Source organism: Puma concolor, chromosome B2 (assembly GCF_028749965.1).
Source record: "Puma concolor isolate L17-30 chromosome B2, mPumCon1.1.hap2, whole genome shotgun sequence".
NCBI classification, from domain to species: Eukaryota; Metazoa; Chordata; class Mammalia; order Carnivora; family Felidae; genus Puma; species Puma concolor.
This window is the reverse complement of record NC_141671.1, coordinates 139,262,636-139,289,067: the sequence shown is the minus strand read 5'-3', so window position 1 is coordinate 139,289,067 and position 26,432 is coordinate 139,262,636. Positions and strand designations below refer to the sequence as shown.

Here is a 26,432-nt window from a genome sequence, read left to right as displayed (position 1 = left end):
CCTGAGAAAACAAAGAATAGCACATTTAAATAGTTTTATCAAAAATTTTCTTTCAAAAATTTTTGACATACCCTTTTTAATTTGTATATTCTTGCCATAATTCATTTTATTGTTATTTCAACCTTAATTCATTTCCAGGACTTCTGAACTATATCAATGATCAAATGTCATCCCCTCTTTACTCTTTGGGAAATAAAATGATTACACATTTTATTTTTAAATATATAAACATTCAATTGTAGATTTCCATGTCGTTAGATTAAAAAGACATTTTAATATTCCAATATGGCATTTTGGAAACTGTCTAAAATGTATCAAATGAATATGAATAATAGAAAAAAGTTTTTGCTAGAAATAAGCAAAGATGGTGTGGAATACATTAGTACTGTGGATTTAGGCTAATAGGTTCACTTTCTGTTTCCAAACCAAAGATGATATAGGAAATATTAGAAATAAGGTAACACTTGTCATAGCATTTCACTTGAAAACAACCTTAGGGTTAAACTTTATAAAGTATTTGCATTGTCACAAGGATATTTATCTAGAAACCCACTTTTATGTTTCATTACATGCTATTCTAAATTGACTGATTTTCCTATTCTTAGTTGATAATTTACAAAAGATACACTGGGTCCATCTTCCATCTACCCTTTTTGGATTAGAATCCAACAGTATGATTACATAGTTTGCATTTATGAATTTGTTGCTGACACGTATTACTCTAAAATCTAAGAACTTCGGTCTTAATGAAGATTGCTTCACTGAGACACCCAAAACCCTTTTTGGCACCTAGGGGACGTAAATACATATTTGTTGAATTTATGAGTAATTTTTCTACAACATATCACCTTGAAAAACAGCAAAACAAAGAAAGGTTGTGTTCGTGTTCAAATAACAAATCTCTATTAGAGATACCGCTGTAGTTATGCATATGAAAAATAAAAATAAATAAGTGATGAGCACCTGGCACTAATCTGATGTAAATTATTCCTGATTGTCTCATCTAGGCAAGTTATTTCTGACTGTTGTCTCACGTAGACATAAGTCACACATTTTTTTTTTTTTTTCCCTAGGGTAGTTGTATTCTCCATTTAACTTACTTGAAACTGAGACTTGCCTGAAGTTTTGGCTTTATTTGATTGGAAGATTTGGCTCTTTTTCTCAGAGGAATCATGTTCATTCTCTTACGCATAAATAAGCCTCTATGTATATGATAGACATATCTCCTTCCCGCACCCACATCCTTAGTGGCCATCAGTGCTTTTCACGTGTTAGCGAATACATAAAGGATCGCCCCGCTCCAAATGGGAATTATAGTCTAGGTGCTTCACTGTAGAGGCCACAGCTAATGGGTAAAGCAGTGGTTCAGAGTGGAGCCCGCATCAGTAGGAGCAGCAGCGCCTGGGTATTTGTAAGAAATGCAAAGTCTAGGCCTCACCTTAGACCTGCTGAGTCTGAGTCCCTGTGGATGGGGGCCAGGTGATCCTAATATATTCCAAATTTGGAAACCACTGGCATAAAGACTAGATGATAAATTTGAAAAGGCTGGTTTTAGGTAAGAGTGGAATCAGAAAAGCTTTTGCCTTGGGAAAATATGAAATACTCAACCAAGTTAGAGGGAAATTGAGTGAATGTCAATACTAGCATTTCTATGAGTTATTGGAACACAATGCTCCCCAGATCCACTGGTTACAAGGCATAACTCACAGGATAAGCGGGAATTCTCTGTACCTTTAGAGAGACTTCTAGTTTTCAGTAAGACATGAACTACAAAAAAAAAAAAAAAAAAAGAAACACAGGGACATCTCTCTGCTCACTTCACTGCAACAGGAGTAGGTATTTCCCTTTATTCTCTATGCAGTGAGCACGACCACCATCAGTTTGTATTTTTCAGACACCCTACACATCTCTCCTCCCCAAATAAGGTCAGGAAACATGATGTTTGTTCATAGTTGCTCTCTAATAGCCCAAGTATGTTGAAATGTCAGCTAAGAAAATCTCTCCTAATTTTCTCTCTGTGCAGATAATCTATTATTTCAGGAAGACAAGCTTGCTCAGCCTACGTTGTCATTTTTCTTGTTTTAAATATTAGGTCATAATTCAGGAAATAGAAAGCAAGATCGGCTGCATTACAGAGCTAGAAGAAGCAGCTCAGTCTTTCGCTCAGTTTGTCACCACTGGAGAATCTGCTCGCATCAAAGCCAAGTTGACACAAATAAGAAGGTACTGGGAAGAACTCCGAGAGCATGCGCAGTGTTTGGAAGGAACAATCCTGGGACATTTATCTCAGCAGCAAAAGTTTGAAGAGAATCTGAGAAAGGTAAGAATGGGTCTGTGCGTGCCAAAGTTACTATTGCCTATTGCATTTATAATGAAATGCAATACATAGTCCAGAAAGAGTAGACTAAGGGAAGATACAATTTGCCAATCATTTACCAAGTTGTCAATGATGACCAACTTTTTAAATATTCACGGGGTTCCTTTGTTGAGGTAATATAAAAATATAATTTTACATTGTGTTCAGATTAGGCATTAAGGCTTATCTATTCCTTTCAAACAGTGGGACACATCGATTTTAGATTTTTTTAAAAAATATATCTATATATAGTATCATTATATTGAAAGTTATCCAAAAAGATAGGCATGCTGCTTCCTCAATAACTTTTTCTTCTTTGACATGCATTTTCCCCACCATTATTTTTGTATTTCACTAATGTTTTAGATCCAGAAGTCTGTGTCTGAATTTGAAGATAAACTTGCTGATCCAATTAAAATATGTTCTTCAGCCACAGAAACATACAAAATTCTCCAAGAACATATGGTAAGAGGAATCTGATAATTCCTGCTTGAAAACATAGTAAATATTTTTATGACAGTTAAAATTGAAAGGATTTTTATGTTACTTGGGGAACGATACAGATCAAACATACTTCACTTAACACAGGAAATAGAAGTACGCAAGTAAGTCTTTATTAAAAAATTCATATGAAAGGAGTATTCATTTACAATGTATTTCTCATAATTAAGACATGTAACTTTTTCTGATTATAGCTTTAGTAAATTCTGTTACTTCTTGCAGGCATTATAAAAAATTAAATGTGCATAAAAAACTGCATGTGCATAGAAGATTTTAGATTCTAACTCACTACACCCGGATGTGCAAAGAATATGTTCTCACTAATCTTCCACTGATGACTAGTTTTTTTGGCCTGGTGCCTGAACTAGTAACTACTGTGAGGTGTTCTGCAAAGGAACGGACAGATGCCTTTGGTAAAATTTAGGGGAAGGAGCAGAGGGAGAGAATCAGGCATGAAAAAAAGCTAAAAATAAATGTGTTAATTAATATATATATACACGTTGTCCCTATATATGTGCATGGATGCACACATATAATGTGCCTAGGGCAGGGGCTACAGTGATAGAAAGCAAACAGTTGACAAAGGAATACCTGCAAAGGGGAGTGGAATTTATATCATTTGAATACTTAAAATAAGAATGCATTTTTTTAGGGCACCTGGGTGGCTCAGTTGGTTCAGCAGCCGGCTCTTGGTTTCAGCTCAGGTCATGATCTCACGGTTTTCGAGTTTAAGCCCCACGTCAGACTCTGTGCTGACAGCATGGAGACTGCTTAGAATTGTCTCTCTCCCTCTCTGTCTCTGCCCCTCCGCCGTTCACACTCTTTCTCTGTCTCTCAATAAATAAATAAACATTAAAAAAAATAGTTAACTAAGTCAATAACTGAGTACCAGAGATGATAATATTCTATTTTTTCTAACATTTAGATTTCTTAAAGCAGATTATTTTTTTTCTCTGTCATCATTTATGATCTGTACAATGAGGATATTGAAAGATCACAACTCTTAAGATTCTTATGAAGATTAAATGTGTTTATATGAAATGTACATAACATCGAGGCACCCTTATTATCACTCCTGTTAGCAAACATGTCAGCTATATCACTCCCCATATATTTTTGATAGAGATGATTGCATGTTACATATAGTTCTTACAAATTAAACAGAGCGTGTTTTGAAATATGTATTTGGCATAAAATGAATAATAATTTTCACAAATTATCTGCATCGTTAAGGGAAAGTTGAAATTATTCAGATATACAGCAATAAATTCTTATTTGGGGAAAAACCTTTCCATTTTCATTTTTGACTTCTATATGCATGAAGTAACTCTCTCACTGATGATGTCTTGCTGAAGATCATGGACAGAGTCATTTTTATTCCATTGCTGGTTATCATGACTTAGGGAAAATTTGGGGTGGTGACGGGTCTCAAAGAAAGACGTAAGCCTCATTTCTTGATGTTGTGTTTCCTTTGCTTTCCTTTTGCCTCATGTCAGGATCTCTGCCAGGCCCTGGAGGCGCTGAACAGTGCAGTGACCACAGTCTCAGCCAGCGCCCAGAAGGTGGCTAACACAGCCACCTCCTCCGTTCAAGAGGCCGCGGCCCTGCAGCAGAAGTTCAAGGAGACACGGAGTCGGGCCAAGGAGAGGCAGGCTGTGCTGGAGAACCTGCTGGCCCACTGGCAGAGGTGAGCCACTTTCCTTCCTGAGTTGGCAGCATGGATTTCAACTGCCACTCGTAGGTAGGAAATTCTGGACCAGCTGTTGGGAAACAGTCACCCCAGTTGTAAAACACATCAGCTCATGTGTCTAATATGGGAACATCTTGGTCTTTGTTAGATGATGAAGATCCCTGAGAGTGGAGAGGATATATATGTACCTTCGTATTACACAGATAGAAACGTGTGTACAAATACATATATGAACGTGAAGGGAATGGGCTTTTTATTCTTCTTTTGCCTTCATATCTAGGAATAATGTAACCAACATTGTATTATTTGTAATGGTTAGTGTTGGACCCTGCAACTTTGGAAAGGTTAGTTTTCTGGCATGATAATCTTGGATTAATTCGTTTCTCACCTCTGCTTTCTTTAGGCTAGAGAAAGAATTGTCAACCTTTTTAACCTGGTTAGAGCGGTGTGAGGCAATAGCCAGTTCTCCAGAAATGGGCATTTCTGCAGACAGAGTCAAAGTAGAGAGTGAACTTCAATCAATACAGGCAAGTTTATGTTCATATTTTCTCCTTCCTTGACTTTGAGGGTTTCCCACACTCTTGGTCCTGCTGCCTTTCTGTTTTATTGTACACTGACATTGTTCATTAATCGCCCAAAGGGTCGCTCCTCAGAAGGAGAAGTCAGTCCCAGTGACTGTTTCTTGCCCTGAGGTTAGAGAGCAATCATCAGTCCACAATGAAAAACAAGTTCTTATTTTTTAAAAAATACACCATAAGGTGTTCTAAGAAGGGAAGTCACAGCTCTTTTTCTTAAAAATGCCACAAAGATATCTGGCCATATAAAACTATTCCTACACATCTCTACACAGAACGTAAGTGCTATGTGGGTTAGGGGACCAGGAGGGGGCTGAAGGCTCTGAGATCCCTGCATCCGGGCACAGTATCTGCCAAACTGCCTCACACTGTGCTCTAACATTCCTTGTACATCCACACAGTCTGGCTGTGTGTGTTTTGTCCTGCTCAGCCTAGGTCCCAGTTCTGCTTTATGATCTTTCCTGCCATCCACAGGCTATGTAGTCCTTCCTCTGAAACCTGTAGCACGTTTGCTTGTATCACACACATTGGCCTCATTCAGGAGGGGAAAAAGCATAGTGACAGGCATCTGCTATGTGCCACGCTACATTATAATCCCACTCAACGCCATGTTACGAGTGTTTATCTTCCATCTCGTATTAGATGGGAACCACAATTTTTATGCACCCCTCACAGCACCTCAGAGATTCGTTGCCTGATTAAAAATAAGTCATTCTGTGGCATGAAAACAAAATGAAGAGCCTTAAAGTTGCCCAGTTTGGGAAACATAGTCTCTAAAGGAAGAGGGAGACCATGTTCCTGGTACCCAGAATTCCATCTCTATTATTGTTAGAAATGCATTGTTTCTCTTTAGCAATAGCTTTTCTTTGATTCACTTGACCTCCTCCGTTTCTTCATCTTGAAAGCAATTCTGCAGAAAGAAAGTTGCCTAACTCAATAGAACTCAGACTTCAGAAAACGAATTCAGGACTTAGTAGCATTTTAAATGTTTCATTAAAGGTTAAGCAAATTCATTCTCAATCGGGTAATAAAAACTCTCTTTAGGCCTGGTCCCAATGACTTCTGTTTTGCAAAGCCTTTGGACAACAACCACCTGTGTCACATGGTCCTTCTTAGTTGATCATGCTGGGATGAGATCTATAATGTTTTCTGTTTCTTTCAGGCACTGCAAAACGAACTTGTATCCCAGGCCTCAGTCTATAGCAACCTTTTGCAATTGAAGGAATCACTATTTTCAGTGGCCTCCAAAGATGATGTGAAAATGATGAAACTACATTTGGAGCAGTTGGATGAGAGATGGAGAGATTTGCCACAGATAATTAGCAAAAGGTTGGGTTTTCTAAAAAAAAAAAAATTAATTATATCATTCTTTTTTTAAAAATGGTTAGCATATAAGGTAAGAAAACAGAGTTTTGTTTGCTTTTACTTAACCAAGCTATTCAGATAAGTATAGATGGGGGAAAAATTACTTTATCATTTAAAAAATAAAAGTGCTCCAGCAAAGGAAATAGTCAACAAAACTAAAAGACAACCTACTGAATGGGAGAAGATATTTGCAAATGACATACCCAATAAAAGGTTAGTATACAAAATATATAAAGAACTTACAAACAAAATATATCAATATGTAAAGAACTTAATAACTGATATAACTCAACATCCAAAAAACAAATAATCCAATTAAAAAATGGGCAGATGACATGAACAGACGTTTCTCCAAAGACGTGGAGGCGGCCAACAGATACATGAAAAGATGCTAAACATCACTTATCATCAGAGAAATGCAAATCAAAACCACAGTGAGACTATCACATGACATCTGTCAGAATGACTAAAATCCAAAACACAAGTGTTGACGAGGATGTGGAGAAAAAGAAACCCTCATGCACTGTTGTGGAAATGCAAACTGGTGCAGTCACTGTGGAAAACAGCATGGAGGTTCCTCAAAAAAATTAAAAATAGAATTACCATGTGATCTAGTAATTCCACTATTGAGTATTTACCCAAAGAATACAAAAACACATTTGAAAAGATATATGCATCCCTATGTTTACAGCAGCATTATTTACAACAGCCAAATTATGGAAGCAGCCCAAGTGTCCATTGATAGATGAATAGACAAAGAAGACGTGGTATGTATACAATGGAATATTACTCAGCCATGAAAAAGAATGAAATCTTACCATTTGCAACAACATGGATGGATCTAGACAGTATATGCTAAGCAAAATAAGTCAGTCAGAGAAAGACAGATACCATATGACTTCACTTATATGTGGAATTTAAGAAACAAAACAAATGAGCAAAGAAAAAAAAAGAGACAAAGTTAAGAAACAGATTCTTAATTATAGAGAACAAACTAATGGTTACCAGAGGGAAGGTGCGTGGGGGAATGGGTGAAATAGGTGAAGGGGATTAAGAGCACTTATTGTGATGAGCACTGGATAATGTATAGAGTTGTTGACTCACTATATTGTACACCTGAAACTAATATAACCCTGTATGTTAACTATAGTGGAATTAAAATTTGTTTATTTATTTATTTATTTATTTAAATGTTTTATTATTTATTTTTGACAGAGAGTGTGAGAGTGCTAATGAGGGAGGGGCAGAGAGAGAGGGAGACAAAGGATCCAAAGGGATTAGCACAGAGCCCGATGTGGGGATCAAACTCACAAACCGTGAGATCGTGACTGAGCCCAAATCAAGAGTCAGATGCTTAAGGGACTGAGCCACCAAGGTGCCCCTGGAATTAAAATTTTTAAAAAAGAAAGAAAAGAACCTCAAAGTGCTCAAAAATTAGCATTTCTGATGAGTCTCAGTCCAAAATTTCAGTCTTACATTTAAAGCAAATGATCAAACTGGTTGAAATATATCGAAACAGGAAGGGTTGCTCATGTTTGTATTGTTTTTGCCCAAGCTGTTTGTGTACAGGAAAAAAATGGTAATTAGAATTTTGCCTCACATGGTATTCCTCCACTGAGGCAGTCGCAGTGTGGTGCAGGGCTGTATCAGATGAGGTCAGAGAAGTTGACTATGTGGGTCCCTCATAGACCACAGTTTTGGTTTTGGAGTTCACCTTCCTAGGTGCTACAGGAAATTGCCTCCATGTTTAAGCTTGGCAGATAATGTTCTGGTTACATTAAAACCATTCCTGGCTGTTACCTAGAGAGCGAATTGTAGGGTCTTGATTTGTCATTGTATGTATGACCACATCACTTTTGCCCTCATTTAAACTTACTGCAAAAATACATCATTGTCTTTTTCTGTTCATCTGCGGGACGTTTTAACTTTTAACACCTTTCTCTACATAGGATTAATTTTCTTCAGTCTGTGGTCTCTGAACACCAGCAATTTGATGAACTGCTGCTTTCCTTTTCTGTCTGGATTAAGCTATTTCTCAGTGAATTACAAACTACTTCGGAGATAAGCATAACAGACCATCAGGCAGCATTTGCTAGGCACAAGGTAAAGTGCATTCTTTTAAGATCAAAGAATTTATTCATAAAAGAGAGTCCTTGAATTATAAAGAAAAGCACTATTTTTTTTAAATATCCAACCATTTGACAGCAAGTTAACCTTGCATTCATATGCAAATGTTTTAATAATTGAGCATATGGGTCCAGGCAATGTGTTATGCAGATCAATTAAGCAGATAAAACCACTTCAGATAAAATAGGCAATCACCTTAAGACACTTACTTCGAAAAATGATTTCTAGGGTAAAGGGACAAGAATGTTCATTTTTAAACTTCTTGGTTTGTTTTGTTCCAATGTTGAAAACAAATGTTGCAGGATTTTTTACCTTAAGACCCAGGGTTCCTTGTCTCGCTGCTTCGAAGAATGAAGAGGTGGACACAGAATAAAATGAGCAGCAGGCACAAGCTTATTAGAGTTTAAGATCAGAAAGCAAGAATAGTATGAAAGCTCTCTTTGCAGAGAAGAGGCATTCAAAAGTGAATGGCCGAGACTAGGGGCACCTGAGTGGCTCAGTTGGTTGAACGTCCGACTTCTTTCCCTATCATACTAATAGTGAATTCCAATGCTTTAATGATACAGTTTTTCTGAATTACTCTTTAGCTTGAAAGTTATATAAAATTCACGATTTATTTTCCTTATTTATAAATTATGTATAATATCTATCCTGGCATAAAAAATATTTAAAAAATCAGATATTGATCAAGTATTGGGGTAGTTGGAGATAAGATACATAATAAACTTATAACAATATTTAATGATAAAACATTTAATATTTATTGAGTGCTCACTTTGTGCCAGCTTTGCTAATTGGATTTCCCCAGAGGAATAGTACTAGCTCATATCGTTATGACCTCAAGTAGTTTTATCACTTAGAGCAAGATGCCCACTGAAGTTGGGCTCCTACCCTAGAAAGAGACAGGGAGATGGGGGCACTATCTTCCTTCATGATTATATTTCAAAAGTGTTACCAAACTGAAAAGAGTTCATTTGCCATCATGCAACAGAAAACCAAATACCATAGCACTGGGCTTTGCAGAGGGAAAGATTTATTGCCAAGCACAGAGATAAGAGGCTGGCTCAGATTTGTCTCCCCAGAGGGTTGGGGTTGGGTGCATTTAAGGATAAGGAGTTAAGGTGGATATAGGGGAAAAGGGAGGTATTCTCCTTTCTGAGCTGTGCATTCAGGAATTGTGTCTTTCATGGGACACATGTTCATTAGATGGCGGTGTGAGCATGACCAGCTGGGGGAGATCGAGGGGTATATCATCATAGAGGTTACTCTATATCACTTTTGGTCCCTTCTGCACAACTGCAAGGATTCTTCCCAGCTTGCTCTAGTCTTTGCTCATCTGTGGTCACTCAGCTTCTACAACAAAACAAGCTCATAAATCAGTCACATCAACCAGAGTTTCCTTAGGGTAAAACCATCAAGCATTTGTTAACTCAGTGTGTTGGTTTGGAAAGGATGTCTCCCATGTTCCTGAGAAACATTCTTGGGTTGTAACTGTACAGAAACTTTTAAAAAGATTTCTATCTCAAAAGGGCAGAGAATGAATTTGTAAATTCTCCTAAGTCAAGGCTCAAAGAAGCTTTCTAAAGTGTAATAGTCAAGCTGAGGAGAATATTAAGGCCATTGTGGTCAAGATTAAGATAGTAATTTCTCTTTAATGGGAGCCATGCTGAGATTGTTAGCAATGCTCTAAGAGATTTCAAACACGATTTATTGTGAGCAAGTCTCATGGAGTTCATATTCATTTCTGTAAAGGAGGGAGCTAAAACCTGTGTATTTTCATCTGCTTCACCCAGTGCCTCTGACGAGAGGCTAATCTATTCCTATTATTCTTTCCTACAACTCTGTTAGAATTAGCTTTAGTGTGTGTGTGTGTATTAAAATTTTCAGACTACAATATATTTTATATATAGTATATATATTTAGTATTGTTATTTAATATATATATATATACATATATATGTATATATACATGAGAGAGAGAGAGCAAGGGAGAGAATTGTTAAAAAACAAAAATTTAACTGAGTAAATCTGAAGATCTAACTGGCTTTATTAAATAATTTGTGAATCAGGCAGTATCCCGTCCAGCAAATAGGAAGGAGCTCAGAGGGGTTGTACAAAATGGAAGGTTTTCCCAGGAAGGAAAGTGGGACAAGGAAGTTCTTAGCAAAAGAAAAGAAAAGATCCTTTCAGGCAAGGTCACTTTCCCTTAGGGGTTGAGCTGGGGTCTTATCTTGTAGATTACCTCATCTTCCTTGGATGGGGGAGGAGGGAGGAGAGGACCCTTGTGACAGATTACCTCATGGCCAGAAAACTCCTGACTGACAAGTTAACACTATATTTCTGGAGGGGTCTGAAACTGCAGTTGGGTTAAGTATGAAATGCCAGTTTGGTGACATGACCTACCATAAGTGACTCCGTTATGGGCCGGTGATTTGTTTTTTGACTATAAATATAAAACAGTATTATATATACTATAATATAGTATTTATATATTATATATACTAGAACTATGTATATACATATATATTTTAAATCTTCCAAATTATGCATATATATGTATGTATTTATATAAAATTTCCTTTTACTATTTCTGTGCATGATGACAGTCTTTTCCACGGAACAAATTAGTTTCAAACCAGAGTTGTGTTTCACGTGAAACATATAGACGAGAAAATGGGAAATTTTAACAATGTCTCTGAAAGATTCGCTATAGATGACCTTTAAATCTTACACCATCCGTTGCATTTAAAATGTGTCTTTGTTCATTGTTTTTTTTTAAGTTTATATATTTATTTTTGAGACAGAGACAGCACAAGCAGGGTAGGGGCAGAGAGAGGGAGAGAGAGAATCCCCAGAGGGCTCCGTGCTGATAAGCACAGAGCCTGAGGCCGGGCTCGAACTCACAAACTGTGAGATTGTGACCTGAGCCGAAATCAAGAGTGGGATGCTAAACGCCTGAGCCACCCAGGCGCCCCCATTCCTGAATATGTCCGTGTCATTAGCCACAGGGTTTCTGAGCCACCAATACCCCTCTCTTCCCTTCCAGGACCACGAAGCGGAAGCAGAGAGCAAAATGGGAGACTTGCAGAGGCTGCGGGATCACCTGGCGAAGCTGGGGGCTCTGGGTCGAGCTGAGGACCTCCACCTCCTGCAAGGCAAGGCTGAGGACTGCTTCCAGCTGTTTGAGGAGGCCAGCCAGGTGGTGGGAAGGCGGCAGCTTGCCCTGTCCCAGTTGGCTGAATTCCTACAGCACCACGCCTCTCTGTCAGGGGTTCTCCACCGGCTGAGGCACACGGTGGAAACCACCGACAGTATGAATAAGAAACAGACTGATTTATTAAAAAAGGACCTAAATCGTGCGATTCAGGATGCCAAAACATTAGAATCTACGGCCGTCAGTCTTGACGGCATTCTCGCCAAAGCCCAGTACCATCTTAAAAGTGGAAGTTCCGAGCAAAGGACTTCCTGCAGAAGTACAGCTGATCACCTCTGTTTTGAGTTAGAGAGGATCCAGAACCTTCTGGGAACTAAGCAGAGTGAAGCAGATGCCCTGGCAGCATTGAAAAAAGCATTCCAAGACCAGAAAGAGGAGTTGCTGAAAAGCATCGAGGACATCGAAGAAAGGACAGACAAAGAGAGGCTGAAAGAGCCTACGCGTCAAGCTCTTCAGCAGAGGTAGGAAGAAACCGCCGGGGCCAGCTGTGCGGTCTAATCTTTCTTTGCTCTAGAATTAACTCTCGTGCAACACTTTAACAGGATCGTATTTAGCAACTTCTTTTAATATTCTGAGGGTAAAATTAATGACTAATTTGAACTTAAGAAGTACTAAAATTTAGGGGCACCTGGGTGGCGCAGTCGGTTAGGCGTCCGATTTCGGTTCAGGTCATGATCTCAGGGCTTGTGCTCTATGCTGACAGCTCAGAGCCTGGAGCCTGCTTCGGATTCTGTGCCTCCCTCTCTCTCTCTGCCTGCCCCTCTCCCCACTGGCACTCTGTCTCCCTCTCTCTCAAAAATAAATAAACATTTAAAAATAATTAAAAAAAAAAAGAAGTACTAAAATTTCTTTGGTTTCCTTAAGGATTTTCCTAAGGGCTGTGTCTGTGTAAGCCACTCTAAGATCTTATTTATAACAGACTATACAGATTATGTTATCTATTTTTATTTTTTTTATTTACAAAAATTTTTTTTATTATTTTTGAGAGAGTGAGCAGGGAGGGAGCAGAGAGACAGTGGGGGATAGAGGATGTAAAGCAGACTTTGCTGAGAGCAGAGCCCAAAGCAGGGCTTGAACTCACAAGCCGTGAGATCATAACTTGGGTCGAGGCCAGACACTTAACCGACTGAGCCACCCAGGCGCCCCATGTTATCTATTTTTAAACAACGTTTAGCTGTGAGGAGAAGGGCCTCGTCTGCTGTAGTACAAATGAAGGCAGACGATTCGAGTCGCTTTGTAGTTCTGGTGGTAAAAATCTGAGGGAATTCTTCCTGGTGGCAGCCAGCCCCTCAGAAAGACTGGAGCAAGCTCATTAGCTGAGAGTGAGGGGCGGGATATTGGCGGAAAGAAAATGGTATAAAGTGGTTCTTCAGTAGGACATGGAAATGATGTCTCTGGAAGCTTGGTAAGGTTTGAGATTTGCATTCCTTCACTTAAAGTGAAACCAGTCAGCTTGGCAGAGCAGTTTTCACCAACTGCTTTTGACTGTTTGCTCAGAGGTATGGAGAAGGCAGAGAAGCGGGCTTAACCTAAGGTGGGGTTTTGTCAGGTGAGTTTAATAGAGAACCGAAGGGATCAGGGGGTATTTTTCTACCGTAATTTTGAAATAAATTTTTTCCTCTAATACTATAACCTTCATCTCAATCTTATTTCTTCTTCTTCTTTTTTTAATGTTTACTCATTTACTTTCAGAGAGAGAGAGAGAGAGAGAGCAAGACAGCATGAACAGGGGAGGGGCAGAGAGAGAGAGAGGGAGAGAATCCTAAGCTGGCTTCTCGTTGTTAGTACAGAGCCTGACGTGGGGCTTGATCTCCTAAACTGTGAGATCATGACCTGAGCCGAAATCAGGAGTCAGAGGCTTAACCGACTGAGCCACCCAGGTGCCCTCATGTTATTGTTCCTTCTTAAAAGTTTTTTTTTTTTTTTTTTAACGTTTATTCATTTTTGAGAGAGACAGAGACAGAGCTTGAGTGGGGAAGGGGCAGAGAGAGAGGGAGACACAGAATCCAAAGCAGGCTCCAGGCCCTGAGCTGTCAGCACAGAGCCCGACGTGGGGCTCAAACCCACGAACTGTGAGATCATGACCTGAGCCAAAGTCAGACGCTTAACCGACTGAGCCACCTACGTGCCCCTTATTTTTCCTTCTTAATAGACCTTTTTCCCCACTATGTTCTCAGGGTCATTTCTCTTCCACTTTTTTCAGGGGGCAGAGAAACAGCTGAAATGTGTTCATACCAAGGTGTCCATAATCGATAAGGATTGTGTCGATCTTGCCAAGACCATTGTGATGTGCTTCCTTTTAACTGGAATCAAACATTTAGCAAAGGCTTACAGTTAGATAATAATGGCTCATGAGGCTAACATGACTTGTGAGCAATAAGCTGACTAGTGTAACAACAAACTTACAAAAAGGAATACAATTTGAGATGGAATAATAGGCTCCAGAGGAAAGACAAAATGAGGAGCCAAGTACAGCAAAAGAACAAAGAGCTCACCCAGGGAGTCAGCAATCAGGTTGGTGCTGCAGGGCAGAATGGCTCTCCCTGGCCTAATTAGGTTAGACAGACAGGCGATCCTAAAATTGCTGGAGAAGAAGGCCAGGATTGGGCTCAAGAGCCATGTCAATACCTCTAACACTGAACTCACCAAAATCACACAGATATTATAGAAAATGTTGCACTGAATTGATGGATTTATTAAGCTCCAACCATTCTTCCGCTTCACTGTGCAACCTTGGGCAAATCCCCTGTCTTCTTGTAAGGTGCAGATAATGATAATGCCTGCTCTTAACCACTTCATTTGGGGAATTAAATGGAATAGTGCATGTGCACTCACTTTATCAGCTCTACAGCACTACACCAAAATGCAAGAATCTATGAGTCCATGGCTGCCTCTACATGGCCACATTTTACAAGTGCTCAAAGAGCAATATATTAGGGACAAAAAATAAAGCTATTTTTATTTGAAAGGAAACAACTGTTTTCTTAAATATTATTATTTTACATGAATTGGACCTCAGGGCACAGAAGGACTTTTTACCAAAGACCTTATGGTAAGGACTCACCTACTTTACCTACAAGTCCAGCCCTAGTCTTTCAAGTCTTATACTGTGAAAGCAAAATAGAAAGAGAATACAGACTTAATAGAAAGTTGATGATGAATAGCGAAAATGACTTTAAATGTTTCCTAAGGTAGAGTATGAATTCTGCAAATTTAAGTTTAAAAGGCATCATTCTCAGTTGAGGTACCTTAATTTAATTGCTGTGTTAAAAGTTTTTCTCGATATCTGGGGCTCCTGGGAGGCTCAGTCTGTTAAGCGTCCAACTTCAGCTCAGGTCATGATCTCATGCCTCGTGGGTTTGAGCCCCACATCGGGCTCTGTGCTGACAGCTCAGAGCCTGGAGCCTGCTTCGGATTCTGTGTCTCCCTCTCTCTGCCCCTCCCCCACTCGCATCCTCGCGCGATCGTGCACGTGCGCTCTCTCTCAAAAATAAATACACATTAAAAAATTTAAAAAAAGTTTTTCCAGATAGCTATAGGTGTGCTTTATGGAGAAGAAATATTAGTTCTTACCTTTAATAAGTTAATAATATAATAACATTTTGATTCACAGGCTGAGAGTCTTTAATCAGTTAGAGGATGAATTGAATTCTCATGAGCATGAACTATGTTGGTTGAAAGACAAAGCTAAACAAATTGCTCAGAAAGATGTGGCCTTTGCATCTGAGGTCGACAGGGAGATAAACCGCTTAGAGGTCACCTGGGATGATACCAAAAAACTAATTCATGAAAAGTAAGTAAAAATCCTCTCAGTTGTTGTTTTCAACTTTCTATTTTGTGGCATTGGGCTGTTGTCTGTTGATTTGCGTTGGTGTGATCGAGTTGAGTATCTTTTGCCACCTTAGGTATTCTGTGTCTCTCATACGTTAAAAATTTAGTCCTACAAAACTTTATTGAGGAAGATGTCTTGAAATAACAATGGTAGGTGAAACGTAGCGCTTAAAAGCAGGAGTTGTCAACAATTACAAAGGGCTACTGTGAGAGTCTTAACCTCTGATTTTCTTTTTTTGTTTTGTTTTCCTTGTTTATAACTAAGGTATGATATACGTATAATAAATTTCATCCTGTTAAGTGTATGCCCTTGTATGAGTTTAACACACATTCAGTTTATGATTACACACATACTGTGTATTACTATGATCAACTCTTGTATAATCATTCCACCACCTGAAAAAATCCTCCTATGTCTCATTGTGATCAACCCGTCCCCCATGTCTAGTCTCTGGCAGCTGTTGATCAGTTTTATGTCTCTGTAGTATTATTTTTCTCAGAATCACATACAAATGGATTTTTTCCAGTTTGAATGATTGTAAATAAAGCATCTATAAACATTCATAGTCAATTGGGTGCATGTGCCTAAGTTTTTACTGCACTTGAGTAAATACCTTCTTTTGCTTAGCATAATGTACATTGTTATGTGTATTAATAACATCTATTCTTTTTTATAGCTGAATAATATTCGATTTAATAGGTGTACCACAACTTATTCATTCACCAGTTGATGGATATTTGGACTCTTTACAGTTTAATGACTATCAAAAAGCATCTATAAACATTCATGTTCAATTTTTTTATGTACATAAGTTTTTTTGTTGTATATTATAGATTATTAACGTAAGCTTTTAGAAAGTTAACTGTGTTGTAAAATTTTATTCCATATTATTGAATATTCTCTTAAATTGTGATTTGTTAGAGATTGCACAGTATTCAATTATAAGAATATATTAGAGTTTATTCAATTAATAGCCTATTTTGGGGGCGCCTGGGTGGCTCAGTCAGTTAGGCATCCAACTTTGGCCCAGGTCATGATCTCACAATTTGTGAGTTAGAGCCCCGCATCAGGCTCTGTGCTGATGGCTCAGAGCCTGGAGCCTGCTTCGGATTCTGTGTCTCCCTCTCTCTCTGCCCCTCTCTAGCTCATGCTCTCTCTCTCTTTCTCTCTGTCAAAAATAAATAAGCTTAAAAAAATTAATAGCTTATTTTTAACATTTGGGTTATTTCTATTTTTTTCTCCTATTATAAATAATGATGTAAAGAATATAATTTTACCTCAATCGTAGTGTACATCTTTGTCTTTGGAAAAATTCCTACATGTAGAATTGCCTGCTCAGAAACATTTTATACTTATAAACAAAACCTATCTTCTTATTTTCACAATTTTAAAAGGATTCAAATTCAATGAAAATTTATGTCATTGAAATGGAAAACAACATCCTCATGTGTATTTTACTTATTAAGCAGTGTTATTTTGTTTGTTTGGTGTGGGGGTTTTGTTTTATTTTGTTTTGTTTGCTTCCTCTTAATACACACCACTATGATGCAATTAAACCACAAAAAAATTTTAAAGAAACAAAGATTGTTGGTATCTACATAAGTTTTAGTTGTCAAGAACATATTTTTTCTTGTCATTGAGGTCACATATTTGTTTTAATGACTGTGTGCATTCTTCATTCACTGAAACAATTTGGCCATTAGAGTTGAGTTGGCTTGATCAACACTCCTTTGACCTCAATGGGTAGAAATATGGTTTCCTCTTGATTCCAGCAGCCATCTATGAATACATGTGTGTGGTTACATATCAAGTCCAATCATAGAGAATCCTTCCCTTTCATACATCATAATAAATGATATCTTTTCTTTAATTGTTATAGCCAGGGTCAATGCTGTGGACTTATTGACTTAATGAGAGACTATCAGAACCTGAAGTCAGTTGTTTCTAAAGTCCTAGAAAATGCCAACAATGTGCTTGCAACCAGAACTACTATAAAAGATCAGGAGGATCTTAAATGGGCTTTATCCAAGGTAATAATTCAAAATCTATTTATCTTAGGGGTGCTTGGGTGGCTCAGTCGGTTAAGTGTCCGGCTCTTGATCTTAGTTCAGGTCATGTTCTTGGGGTTTGTGAGTTCGAGCCCTGCATTGACCCTGCTGGCAGTGCAGAGCCTGCTTGGGACTGACTCTCTCTCTCTCTCTCTCTCTCTCTCTCTCTCTCTCCCCCCCCATCTCAGACTCTGCCCCTCCTCCACTCTCTCTCAAAGTAAATAAACTTTAAAAAAAAGATATCTATATAAGTTTTTTTAAAAATATATTTATTTTAGTAGACTTAGTAGGTCTTATTTTCACTTATAATGAATTCTCTACAAAACTCTTGTCAGTACATATAGAGGTAGAACATTCATGCTGACAAACTCAACTTGTTTTGTTTTGTTTTGTTTTGTTTTGTTTTGTTTTGTTTTAGGAATACTGATATCCTAGGATTCTAGCCATTCAAAAAGATATATAGTTCATTCATATCACTGATGTTTCCGCATAAGGTCAAACCATGAAATAAATTTCTCAGAGGCAAAATGGTTTTGAACACCTGACTTATCGCTGATTATTTTATTAATTAAAGAAACATTTATGTCCACAGCATGAAAGTGTCAAGAATGAAATGTGTAATAAACAGAAAGAATTGGATAACTTTACAAGTAAAGGAAAACAGTTATTATCTGAGCTGAAAAAAATTCACAGTAGTGATTTCAACCTCATGAAAACAGACATGGAGAGCACTGTGGACAGATGGCTGGATGTAAGATAATCACCTGGATTGTATGAACAGTTTAAATATTCATATTTGTCTGTCATATTTGGGGGTAAAGGATTATTCGGGGATATGAATTTCATCTTTAGCTTTTAATGCTACAGGCAAAATGACATTTTTAAGAAAAACAATATTCACATAAAGTTTAGAATTAGTAAAAAAAGGTTATTTGATTTATTTTGTTAATATTCAGTGGCAGTTTTCTAGAATTTAACTTGGTAGCTTCAATCACAACAAATTTATAACTCCGAATGGTTTTTTTCCCCTCAAAACTCTGAGATTATGGATAAAAATTGAAGAATAATTTATAAATGTCCTACAGAATATTAAACTATAATGTATAATCACTTAGAGTACTAAGACTATATTTGCATTGTATAAAGCAGACTTGTAGTTCACATCGTTGGGTATTTGTTCTTGCTCTGTCATTTACTAGTTGTGTGACCAGTGAACAACTTGATCTCTCTGGAACTCTATATCTCAATCCACACATGTTTTACATTAACTTCCAGCTCAAAAATCCTGTGACTCTGTTGCCTTTCTGTTAACCTACAATGCATTACTATTGATTAAATTACTTAAACTATATTACTAAAGTTAGATATTGATAATTGTGTACTATAATCAAATAATTAGAGAATTGCAGGAAACCTTACTTGCCTCCACTTAAAAAAAAAACAAAACAGGGGCGCCTGGGGGGCTCAGTCGGTTAAGCGTCCGACTTCGGCTCAGATCATGATCTCACGGTTCGTGAGTTCGAGCCCCGCGTCAGGCTCTGTGCTGACAGCTCAGAGCCTGGAGCCCATTTCAGATTCTGTGTCTCCCTCTCTCTCTGCTCCTCCCCTGTTCATGCTCTGTCTCTCTGTCTCAAAAATAAATAAACATTAAAAAAAAAAATTTTTTTTTTTAAATAAATAAATAAATAAAAAACAAAACATCCTTGGTGTGCCTGGGTGGCTCAGTCAGTTAAGCATCTGACTGGATTTCGGCTCAGGTCATGATTTCACAGATCCTGAGTTCGAGCCACACATTGGGCTCTGTACTGGCAGTGCAGAGCCTACTTGTGATTTTCTCTCTCTCTGCCCCTCCCCTGCTCTCTCTCTCTCTCTCAAAATGAATAAACTTAAAAAAAAAAAAAACAAACATGCCTAGGGCCCCTGGGTGGCTCTGTCAGTTAAGTGTCAGACTTCATCTGAGGTCATGATCTCACAGTTTGTGAGTTTGAGCCCCGTGTCAGGCTCTGTGCTGACAACTTAGAGCCTGGAGGCTCTCTCTTTCAAAAATAAATAGACATTAAAATAAATAAATAAATAAATAAATAAATAAATAAATAAATAAACATTTAAAAAATGTTAAAAAACATTCTTACTACAGGAAGAGTATTAAGCAATAGTGCTTAACTTTAGACAAAGTTGGTTGTACAAAGTTGGTTGTTGTCCTACATATTTATTTATTCTATAAATATGTTCAAGTCTAATTTATGTCCACTTTTATACTTCAGCATTGCAAATAAAAGTGCTTATTGTGTTCCTTTCAAAAATAAGTATAATACTGCCCTAGATGGACCCTTATCCTAGAGAATGTTATATTATTATTGACTCCAATAATCCTGTTCTTAGTTTCCCAACTTACAAATGAAAATCAAATGTCTCAGAAATTCAGTCAACTCTCCCAGTGACAGAAACAATTTATGTAATAGTTAGCATTTATTTGAGTCAAGTGCACGAATTCCCTTATAATAATTTTTGTAAAACTTTGTTTTTCAGTGAGAATATAGTTTTTGATTGAGGAAGCATTGACATTATTTAGCAATTTGGTGAGGCAGGGAGCATCTTAAAGCCTCAGACTAATAGTGACATGGCTTCTGTTTTCTGTCCCAGGTATCAGAGAAAATTGAGGAAAACATGGATAGGCTGAGGGCAAGCCTGACCATTTGGGGTGATGTACTTTCAAGTAAAGACGAGATCGACGGATGGTCAAACAATTCTGTTCCACAGTTGGCCGAAAGCATCAGTAACCTGAATAATAGCGTCAGAGCAGAAGAATTCCTTAAAGAATTTGAGGTAAATTGACCACATCTACATACGTGAGCCTGTGAGCTCATTGACCAGAATACAAGAAAAATGTGTCCTTTTTTAAAAGTTCATCCTTTCTTTCAGAGACGCATATGAATGTTACAAAAGTCGTAACTATCTTTTGCTATTTACTAGAGACTTGACTAGGCAACGGATAAGACTTTTTTTTTCTTTTTTTTAATCACTTCTTAGTTGGGCCTCTAAACTTAAAATATTGGTAGAGAAGTAAAAGCCCATAAAATCTATGTTTTTTCCCATTTTTCCGTTCATTTCAGACTATGGCACCTTCCTACTGGAAAACCAAATTGAAGGCGTTTATAATTTAATCATATTTAGATTTTTTTTTTCATTCAAACAAGATGTTTACTGAGTACTTACCATGTGCTGAACACTTACCGTAGATGCTGGGTTCTTCTACTTCCCCTCTAGAAACGGAAGAAAACTGGAGACGGGAGTGTGACAAGCGTCCCCAGAAAGTGGCCTTTTAAAAAGCTCTAGTCACCAATTTATTTTAAACTTTTTACTTCCATTCTTGCATTCATTTACTTATTCACTCATCAAATTCTTTTTTTTTTTTCTTAATGTTTATTTTTGAGAGAGAGAGACAGACTACAAGCAGGGGAGGGGCAGAGAGAGAGAGAGGGAGTTACAGAATCCAAAGCAGGCTCTAGGCTCCGAGCTGCCAGCACACAGCCCGACGCGGGGCTCGAACTCACAAATTGCAAGATCATGACCTGAGCCGAAGTCTGATGCTCAACTGACGGAGCCACCCAGGTGTCCCCAGATTCTTAACAAGCATGTCAGGCACTCTTTTAGACACTGAGAATAAACAGTAAAACAGACAAAGCCCCTATCCTCATGGCATTTACATTATTTACATAACAGTATGTATGTGAAATGTGCAGTAGTAATTAGGCAGGGATGAACAATGAAGCAAGGTCAGAGGAAATAGTGACAAAAGATAACTTGTTTCATAAAACATATAGCCAACTCCTCCCCATGAGGGCAGACTGGTATTCACCATTGCATGCCTGGGTGTTGGTACTGTGCCTGGCACACCGATGGAACATGACAGATAGATGATGAATGACTGCAGTCTGAAAAAATGTAGGTGAATCAACTGTATACCTAGGCTATCTAGCCTTGACGCAAAGAGCTTTCTGGAGAGTCTTAAATCAAACACCTATTTCTAAGGGCAAACAGAAGTAGAGGAAATCAGCCCAACTTCAAGTGCAGTCAGGAGAGGGATACTACAGTCTCTTAAGATGTTACCTTTGACGTTAAATGAACATTACGGCTCAAACAGTAGTGTATGCCTGAAGAGGGCTTGTACCAGCTCTTAAAAAAATTATCAAAATTTAAAGAATTTCGCAAGCCAGGGTTAAACACAACCATCACGGAAAATTAAATTGTAGATAAATTTACAGTTAATAGAATATATATTAAATTTGTTATATAAATGTATATAATATATACATTTATATAATATATAAATTTAATATAAATACGTATATTAAAATGAAGCTAGTAAATACTTAAAACTTATAACTCTTTTTTTTTTTTTTTTTTTTTTTTTTTTAATTTTTTTTTTCAACGTTTATTTATTTTTGGGACAGAGAGAGACAGAGCATGAACAGGGGAGGGGCAGAGAGAGAGGGAGACACAGAATTGGAAACAGGCTCCAGGCTCCGAGCCATCAGCCCAGAGCCTGACGCGGGGCTCGAACTCACGGACCGCGAGATCGTGACCTGGCTGAAGTCGGACGCTTAACCGACTGCGCCACCCAGGCGCCCCTTAAAACTTATAACTCTTAATTTCTGTTCTACACGCAACTCTTATCTAGGCTCTTGAGTTATGGGTCCCTATTATACCTGCTTGGGGGACATGTGGTAGGATGTTCCAACCCCACGTGCGGTGACATCGTGTTGTAGCTCAAAATGGGGGTAAATTTTGCAAGTCGGGGTCTTCTTCTTTTGGGGAGCCAATTATGTAACTGGCACACAGTACACTCCTACTACTGACCTCTGGGATCCAGGAAGCCAGTGGACATCAGCCCCACGTTCAGCGTGTCCGGCTTCAGTCACTCACAGAAGTGGGTTTTTATGTGATTGGCTGTGTGGTATGGCAACGAATACAATCAGTCAAGTGGGCTCAGCCCAGTGCCTCATAGTGAGTTGCTGCTGCAATTCAGGAGAGAAAGTGAGTAAGTGACTAGGTGTGATCTTTTAATTGTTCAGCCTGCTCCTGGAGGAAGCCAGTGGGCCTGACAATTAGTTCATCATGTCTTACTGGGTAAGCAGATTGCTTTCTGGGTAAGTAAATTACTTTCTGGACTGAAAGTTTGTTAGTGTCCCCCGAACACAAAAACATCATATTGAAGTTGAGAGGGATCCTTTATCAAAAGTTCCTTTGTGGCTCCAAATAAATAGTTACGTTTACAAGCATCTAATTTGTTCAGTAATGATTCTTGACCCATTTTTTTTCTTTTTTTTGTGTGTGTTAGTGTGGGTGCAAATAAATTAAAAATAAAAAGGCAAAATATAAAAAAAGGCTTTTATTTAAAAAAACATTTTAAAATTTTATTTGAATGTTTCTTATGTATTACATATAGTTCACAGTTACTTAGGCACTCCCAATGTGTATGTGCTTTGAGATCCTTCCTCAAAGGAATTTCTCTGCCGTGGTAGCCAGTGATATTAACGCTAATGAATAAATGACAGTTATTGAAAATCCCCAGTGACTCAAGACGTTTTAGTTAGTGTTTAATTTTTTCCAGGAGCTTTTTTTTTTTTCCAGTGAAAGGGGATGGGGAGAAAGTTCTGCATACTCCCTCACACTGGAAGAGAAAGTTAATGATGGCATTTTTTCACATTCGTAAATAATGATAGACTCAGAAAATGAAACAGAGATTTTTTTTTTTTTTTAACCCTGGCTTGAAGTTAGGACATCACGTCAGAGTTAACTCTTGAAATTATTAAATGCTGAATGTAATATGTCAACGTTTGGACGAGTTATGCTTTTCGTCTTTGTCTTTTATTTTCTCAGTCTGAAGTTAAAAACAAAGCGTTGAGATTGGAAGAACTTCATTGCAAAGTTAATGATCTTAAAGAATTAACTAAAAATCCAGAAACACCACCAGACCTTCAGGTAAGTATTCAGTCAGGTTTGTAATAACTACCGTATACTAGACTCAACCTCAAATATAATCTATAATATAATCGATATGTAATACAATAACAATAAATAAATTTTATATGTCATATATATACAATATATATATTCTCATTATCATCATAATTCCAAGAAAACACACGGCCCTTACCATATATGGGGGTTAAAACATTAACATCTTTAGAATTCCTTGTGCTAGTATTAATAACACATGTCTGATATACATAATATATTTGTGTTGGAAGTGATTAGCACCCTTTTCCTTACTAAATTTTAGGAGTAGTATCATCCAGCTTGCCTCATGGGCCATCTTACGTCTGGACAGGAGCAGAAACCACATTTATGAATGTGGATATGCTTCTAATTCAGTTACCCAGTCGTTGGGTTAGGAGACATTGCCATCGCAAACTTCATTTCAGGGCTCTGCGTTCGGCACAGATCCACAGGGAGCACGAGGCAGGCCGGGTCGACCAGGAAGTCTGAGCTACTTCAGCGAGGGAGCTGTAGGAACAAGTAACATGGGGGGGGGGGGGGGGGAGTCTCTCGGCAGCCAGCACCACAGGCTCCAGGCTAAGTGTTCCGCTGCCTTACTTTAACCTAAGCATTTGTCTCTGCCCTCAGGGATTTCCTCTACATTTTCCTTCTTCCTGTTGGGCCTTTGTCCTTTACTTACTGCCTCTTGCTAACCCGTCTGTCATGCTTGACTATACTTACGCTCTGACCTGAGACTGCGTGTCCATCACTTAGCATCAAGGGTGGATGATCTACATGTACCAGAATGTTAGAAGTTTCACCTGAGGCAACAAGAGGGAAAGGGTGCTAATAGAAAAGTGAAAAGGAGTGCTTATGCGTGTTGCCTGTGTCAAGGATATAAATGGGCATCAGGTGGACTTTTGCAGAGTTAAGATGGAGGCAGGGCCTTGGGAGAGAGCTACCGTTGTCCTCTGCTTTCTCACCATCACCCCCCACCTCAAGGAAGAGGGATCGGGACACCTGTTCCTTACCTTAAAATAAAGGGAAGAGTTTCAGTGGTGTCATCTAGAGAGCATGACATGTGCCCCTGCAGTTGGTGGATGCCAGGTCTACTATCTAATTCCTCCGAGAGACCTTAAGGGTGAGAGAGAGGCTAGCCGACTGCTGATGTGTTTGCCAAAGGAGAAGTGATTATTTTGAGTGGCCTGCATCTCAGAATCATCTGTTGTGTAAATGCCAGAGTGTGACCTCTGGCCCGGAAGTGAATTATCAGAGGAAAGGAAAGGACCAAGCATCAGTGCTTGCATATCTCAGGTTATCTGGGAAGGCTTTCTAGGGAGGAAGAGGCCTCAGCAGCAAGATAAAGAGATGCCCGCAGGCTGTGGAAGGAGAAAGAGCCAGAGAAGAGTGCATTGCTTGTATCTAGGCAAGGTCAGTGGGAGGTCCCAGCACTGAGGGGAGTCTCAGAAAACCCCACAGAGGAAGGCCTGTGACAGGAGAGAATGCTAAATGTCACCTGGCCTAGGAGCACAGATGCCAGCTCACAATAGTTGTCAAAACTTTCAGAGCCCTTCCCCCACCTCCTGCTTGCCTGCACCTGCAGGGTCAGAAGCTAGAGAAAATGGGGAAATAGAAAAAGAGGCACTTGACACCTTTCTTCAGATGGGCTTCCTATTTGTAGCAGATCTAGGGTAGGGATAAGCTAAAAGCTCTAACTTCAAGTTCAGTTTGGATTATGAAATGGGCCTCGATGTTTTCGTTGTGGAATTGAAAGCATTTTGCAATTTATCATGATTATAAGTCCTTTTATGATCTGTAGGACCACAGGAGTCAGGGGCCCTCCTGAAATAAGTCCTTCGGGAGAAGAGAACTAGCTTCGCTGAATGCTTTCAAGTGGGAGACAAAAACAAAATTGCTTTATGATAAAATTCTGAAGTGGTGTTTGTTCAGAGTCGTGGTTACATCAGGACATACAAGTGTGAGTGTTTCTGGAGAAGAATTCAGAACCGGGTTTTAGTCACAAACTTGGTAACCCTGTGTAGGTTTAGCTCTGCTTTTGAAACGTGACCTTCCGTTTTCCTTGGGCCCTCTGTCAAAACTGCCACTTTAACATCCACTGTCAACTGTAAATACGTACTGTTTCCATTGTCCCATCACTTAACTTGTTTGACCCCTTGCACCCACTGGTTTCCCTTCTTAGAAAAGTTGAATTAGCCTCCATGGTTAGGTTGATGTGTTTTTGACAGTTAAGCTGCACACGAACAGAATTGCTACCCAATGAGTGTCCTGGTCGCCACAGATTTTAATGAAATCCTACTTTATGTTTAGTTTATAGAAGCAGACTTACGGCAGAAACTGGAGCATGCCAAAGAAATTACCGAAGAAGCAAAAGGAACCTTGAAAGAGTTCACCACTCAGAGTACACAGGTGGAGAAATTTATCAATGATATAACAAGCTGGCTCACAAAAGTAGAAGAAGCATTGATGAACTGTGCTCAGACGGAGACATGGGAAGGACTGAAAAAAGTAAAGGTAGGTAATAACCTATCATGAAGCATTTATACTTCCAATGGTCATATTGGTTCTCCTATTTTGTGGTGACTGGAATAAAAATAAAGACTCTGCTCTCAGTTACCTATATTAACATCAGGCCGACTAACTCATTGGATACGGCAAAGTAAGTTAGCAGGTAGAGAAATGAATGCAGGTAGTAGGAAATTGAAGATGAATCATCTAAAAGCA

General features: G+C 38.6%; 1 protein-coding gene across 18 annotated transcripts in view; it reads left to right on the top strand.

Moving 5' to 3' along the window:
* Positions 1-26,432, top strand: part of SYNE1 (spectrin repeat containing nuclear envelope protein 1) — a 480,528-nt gene that overhangs the window by 197,011 nt on the left and 257,085 nt on the right. For all 18 annotated transcript variants that reach the window (XR_015251658.1, XM_086708164.1, XM_086708163.1 and 15 more), the window contains 13 exons: positions 2,093-2,320; positions 2,723-2,821; positions 4,354-4,544; positions 4,951-5,074; positions 6,285-6,451; positions 8,437-8,590; positions 11,661-12,289; positions 15,442-15,621; positions 17,540-17,690; positions 18,301-18,459; positions 20,352-20,534; positions 23,592-23,693; positions 26,019-26,222. Coding sequence is in view for 17 of the 18 variants with exons in the window: in XM_086708164.1 (XP_086564290.1) it covers positions 2,093-2,320; positions 2,723-2,821; positions 4,354-4,544; positions 4,951-5,074; positions 6,285-6,451; positions 8,437-8,590; positions 11,661-12,289; positions 15,442-15,621; positions 17,540-17,690; positions 18,301-18,459; positions 20,352-20,534; positions 23,592-23,693; positions 26,019-26,222 (2,571 nt within the window). In the remaining variant the exon portion in view is untranslated. The remainder of the gene's footprint in view (positions 1-2,092; positions 2,321-2,722; positions 2,822-4,353; positions 4,545-4,950; positions 5,075-6,284; positions 6,452-8,436; positions 8,591-11,660; positions 12,290-15,441; positions 15,622-17,539; positions 17,691-18,300; positions 18,460-20,351; positions 20,535-23,591; positions 23,694-26,018; positions 26,223-26,432) is intronic.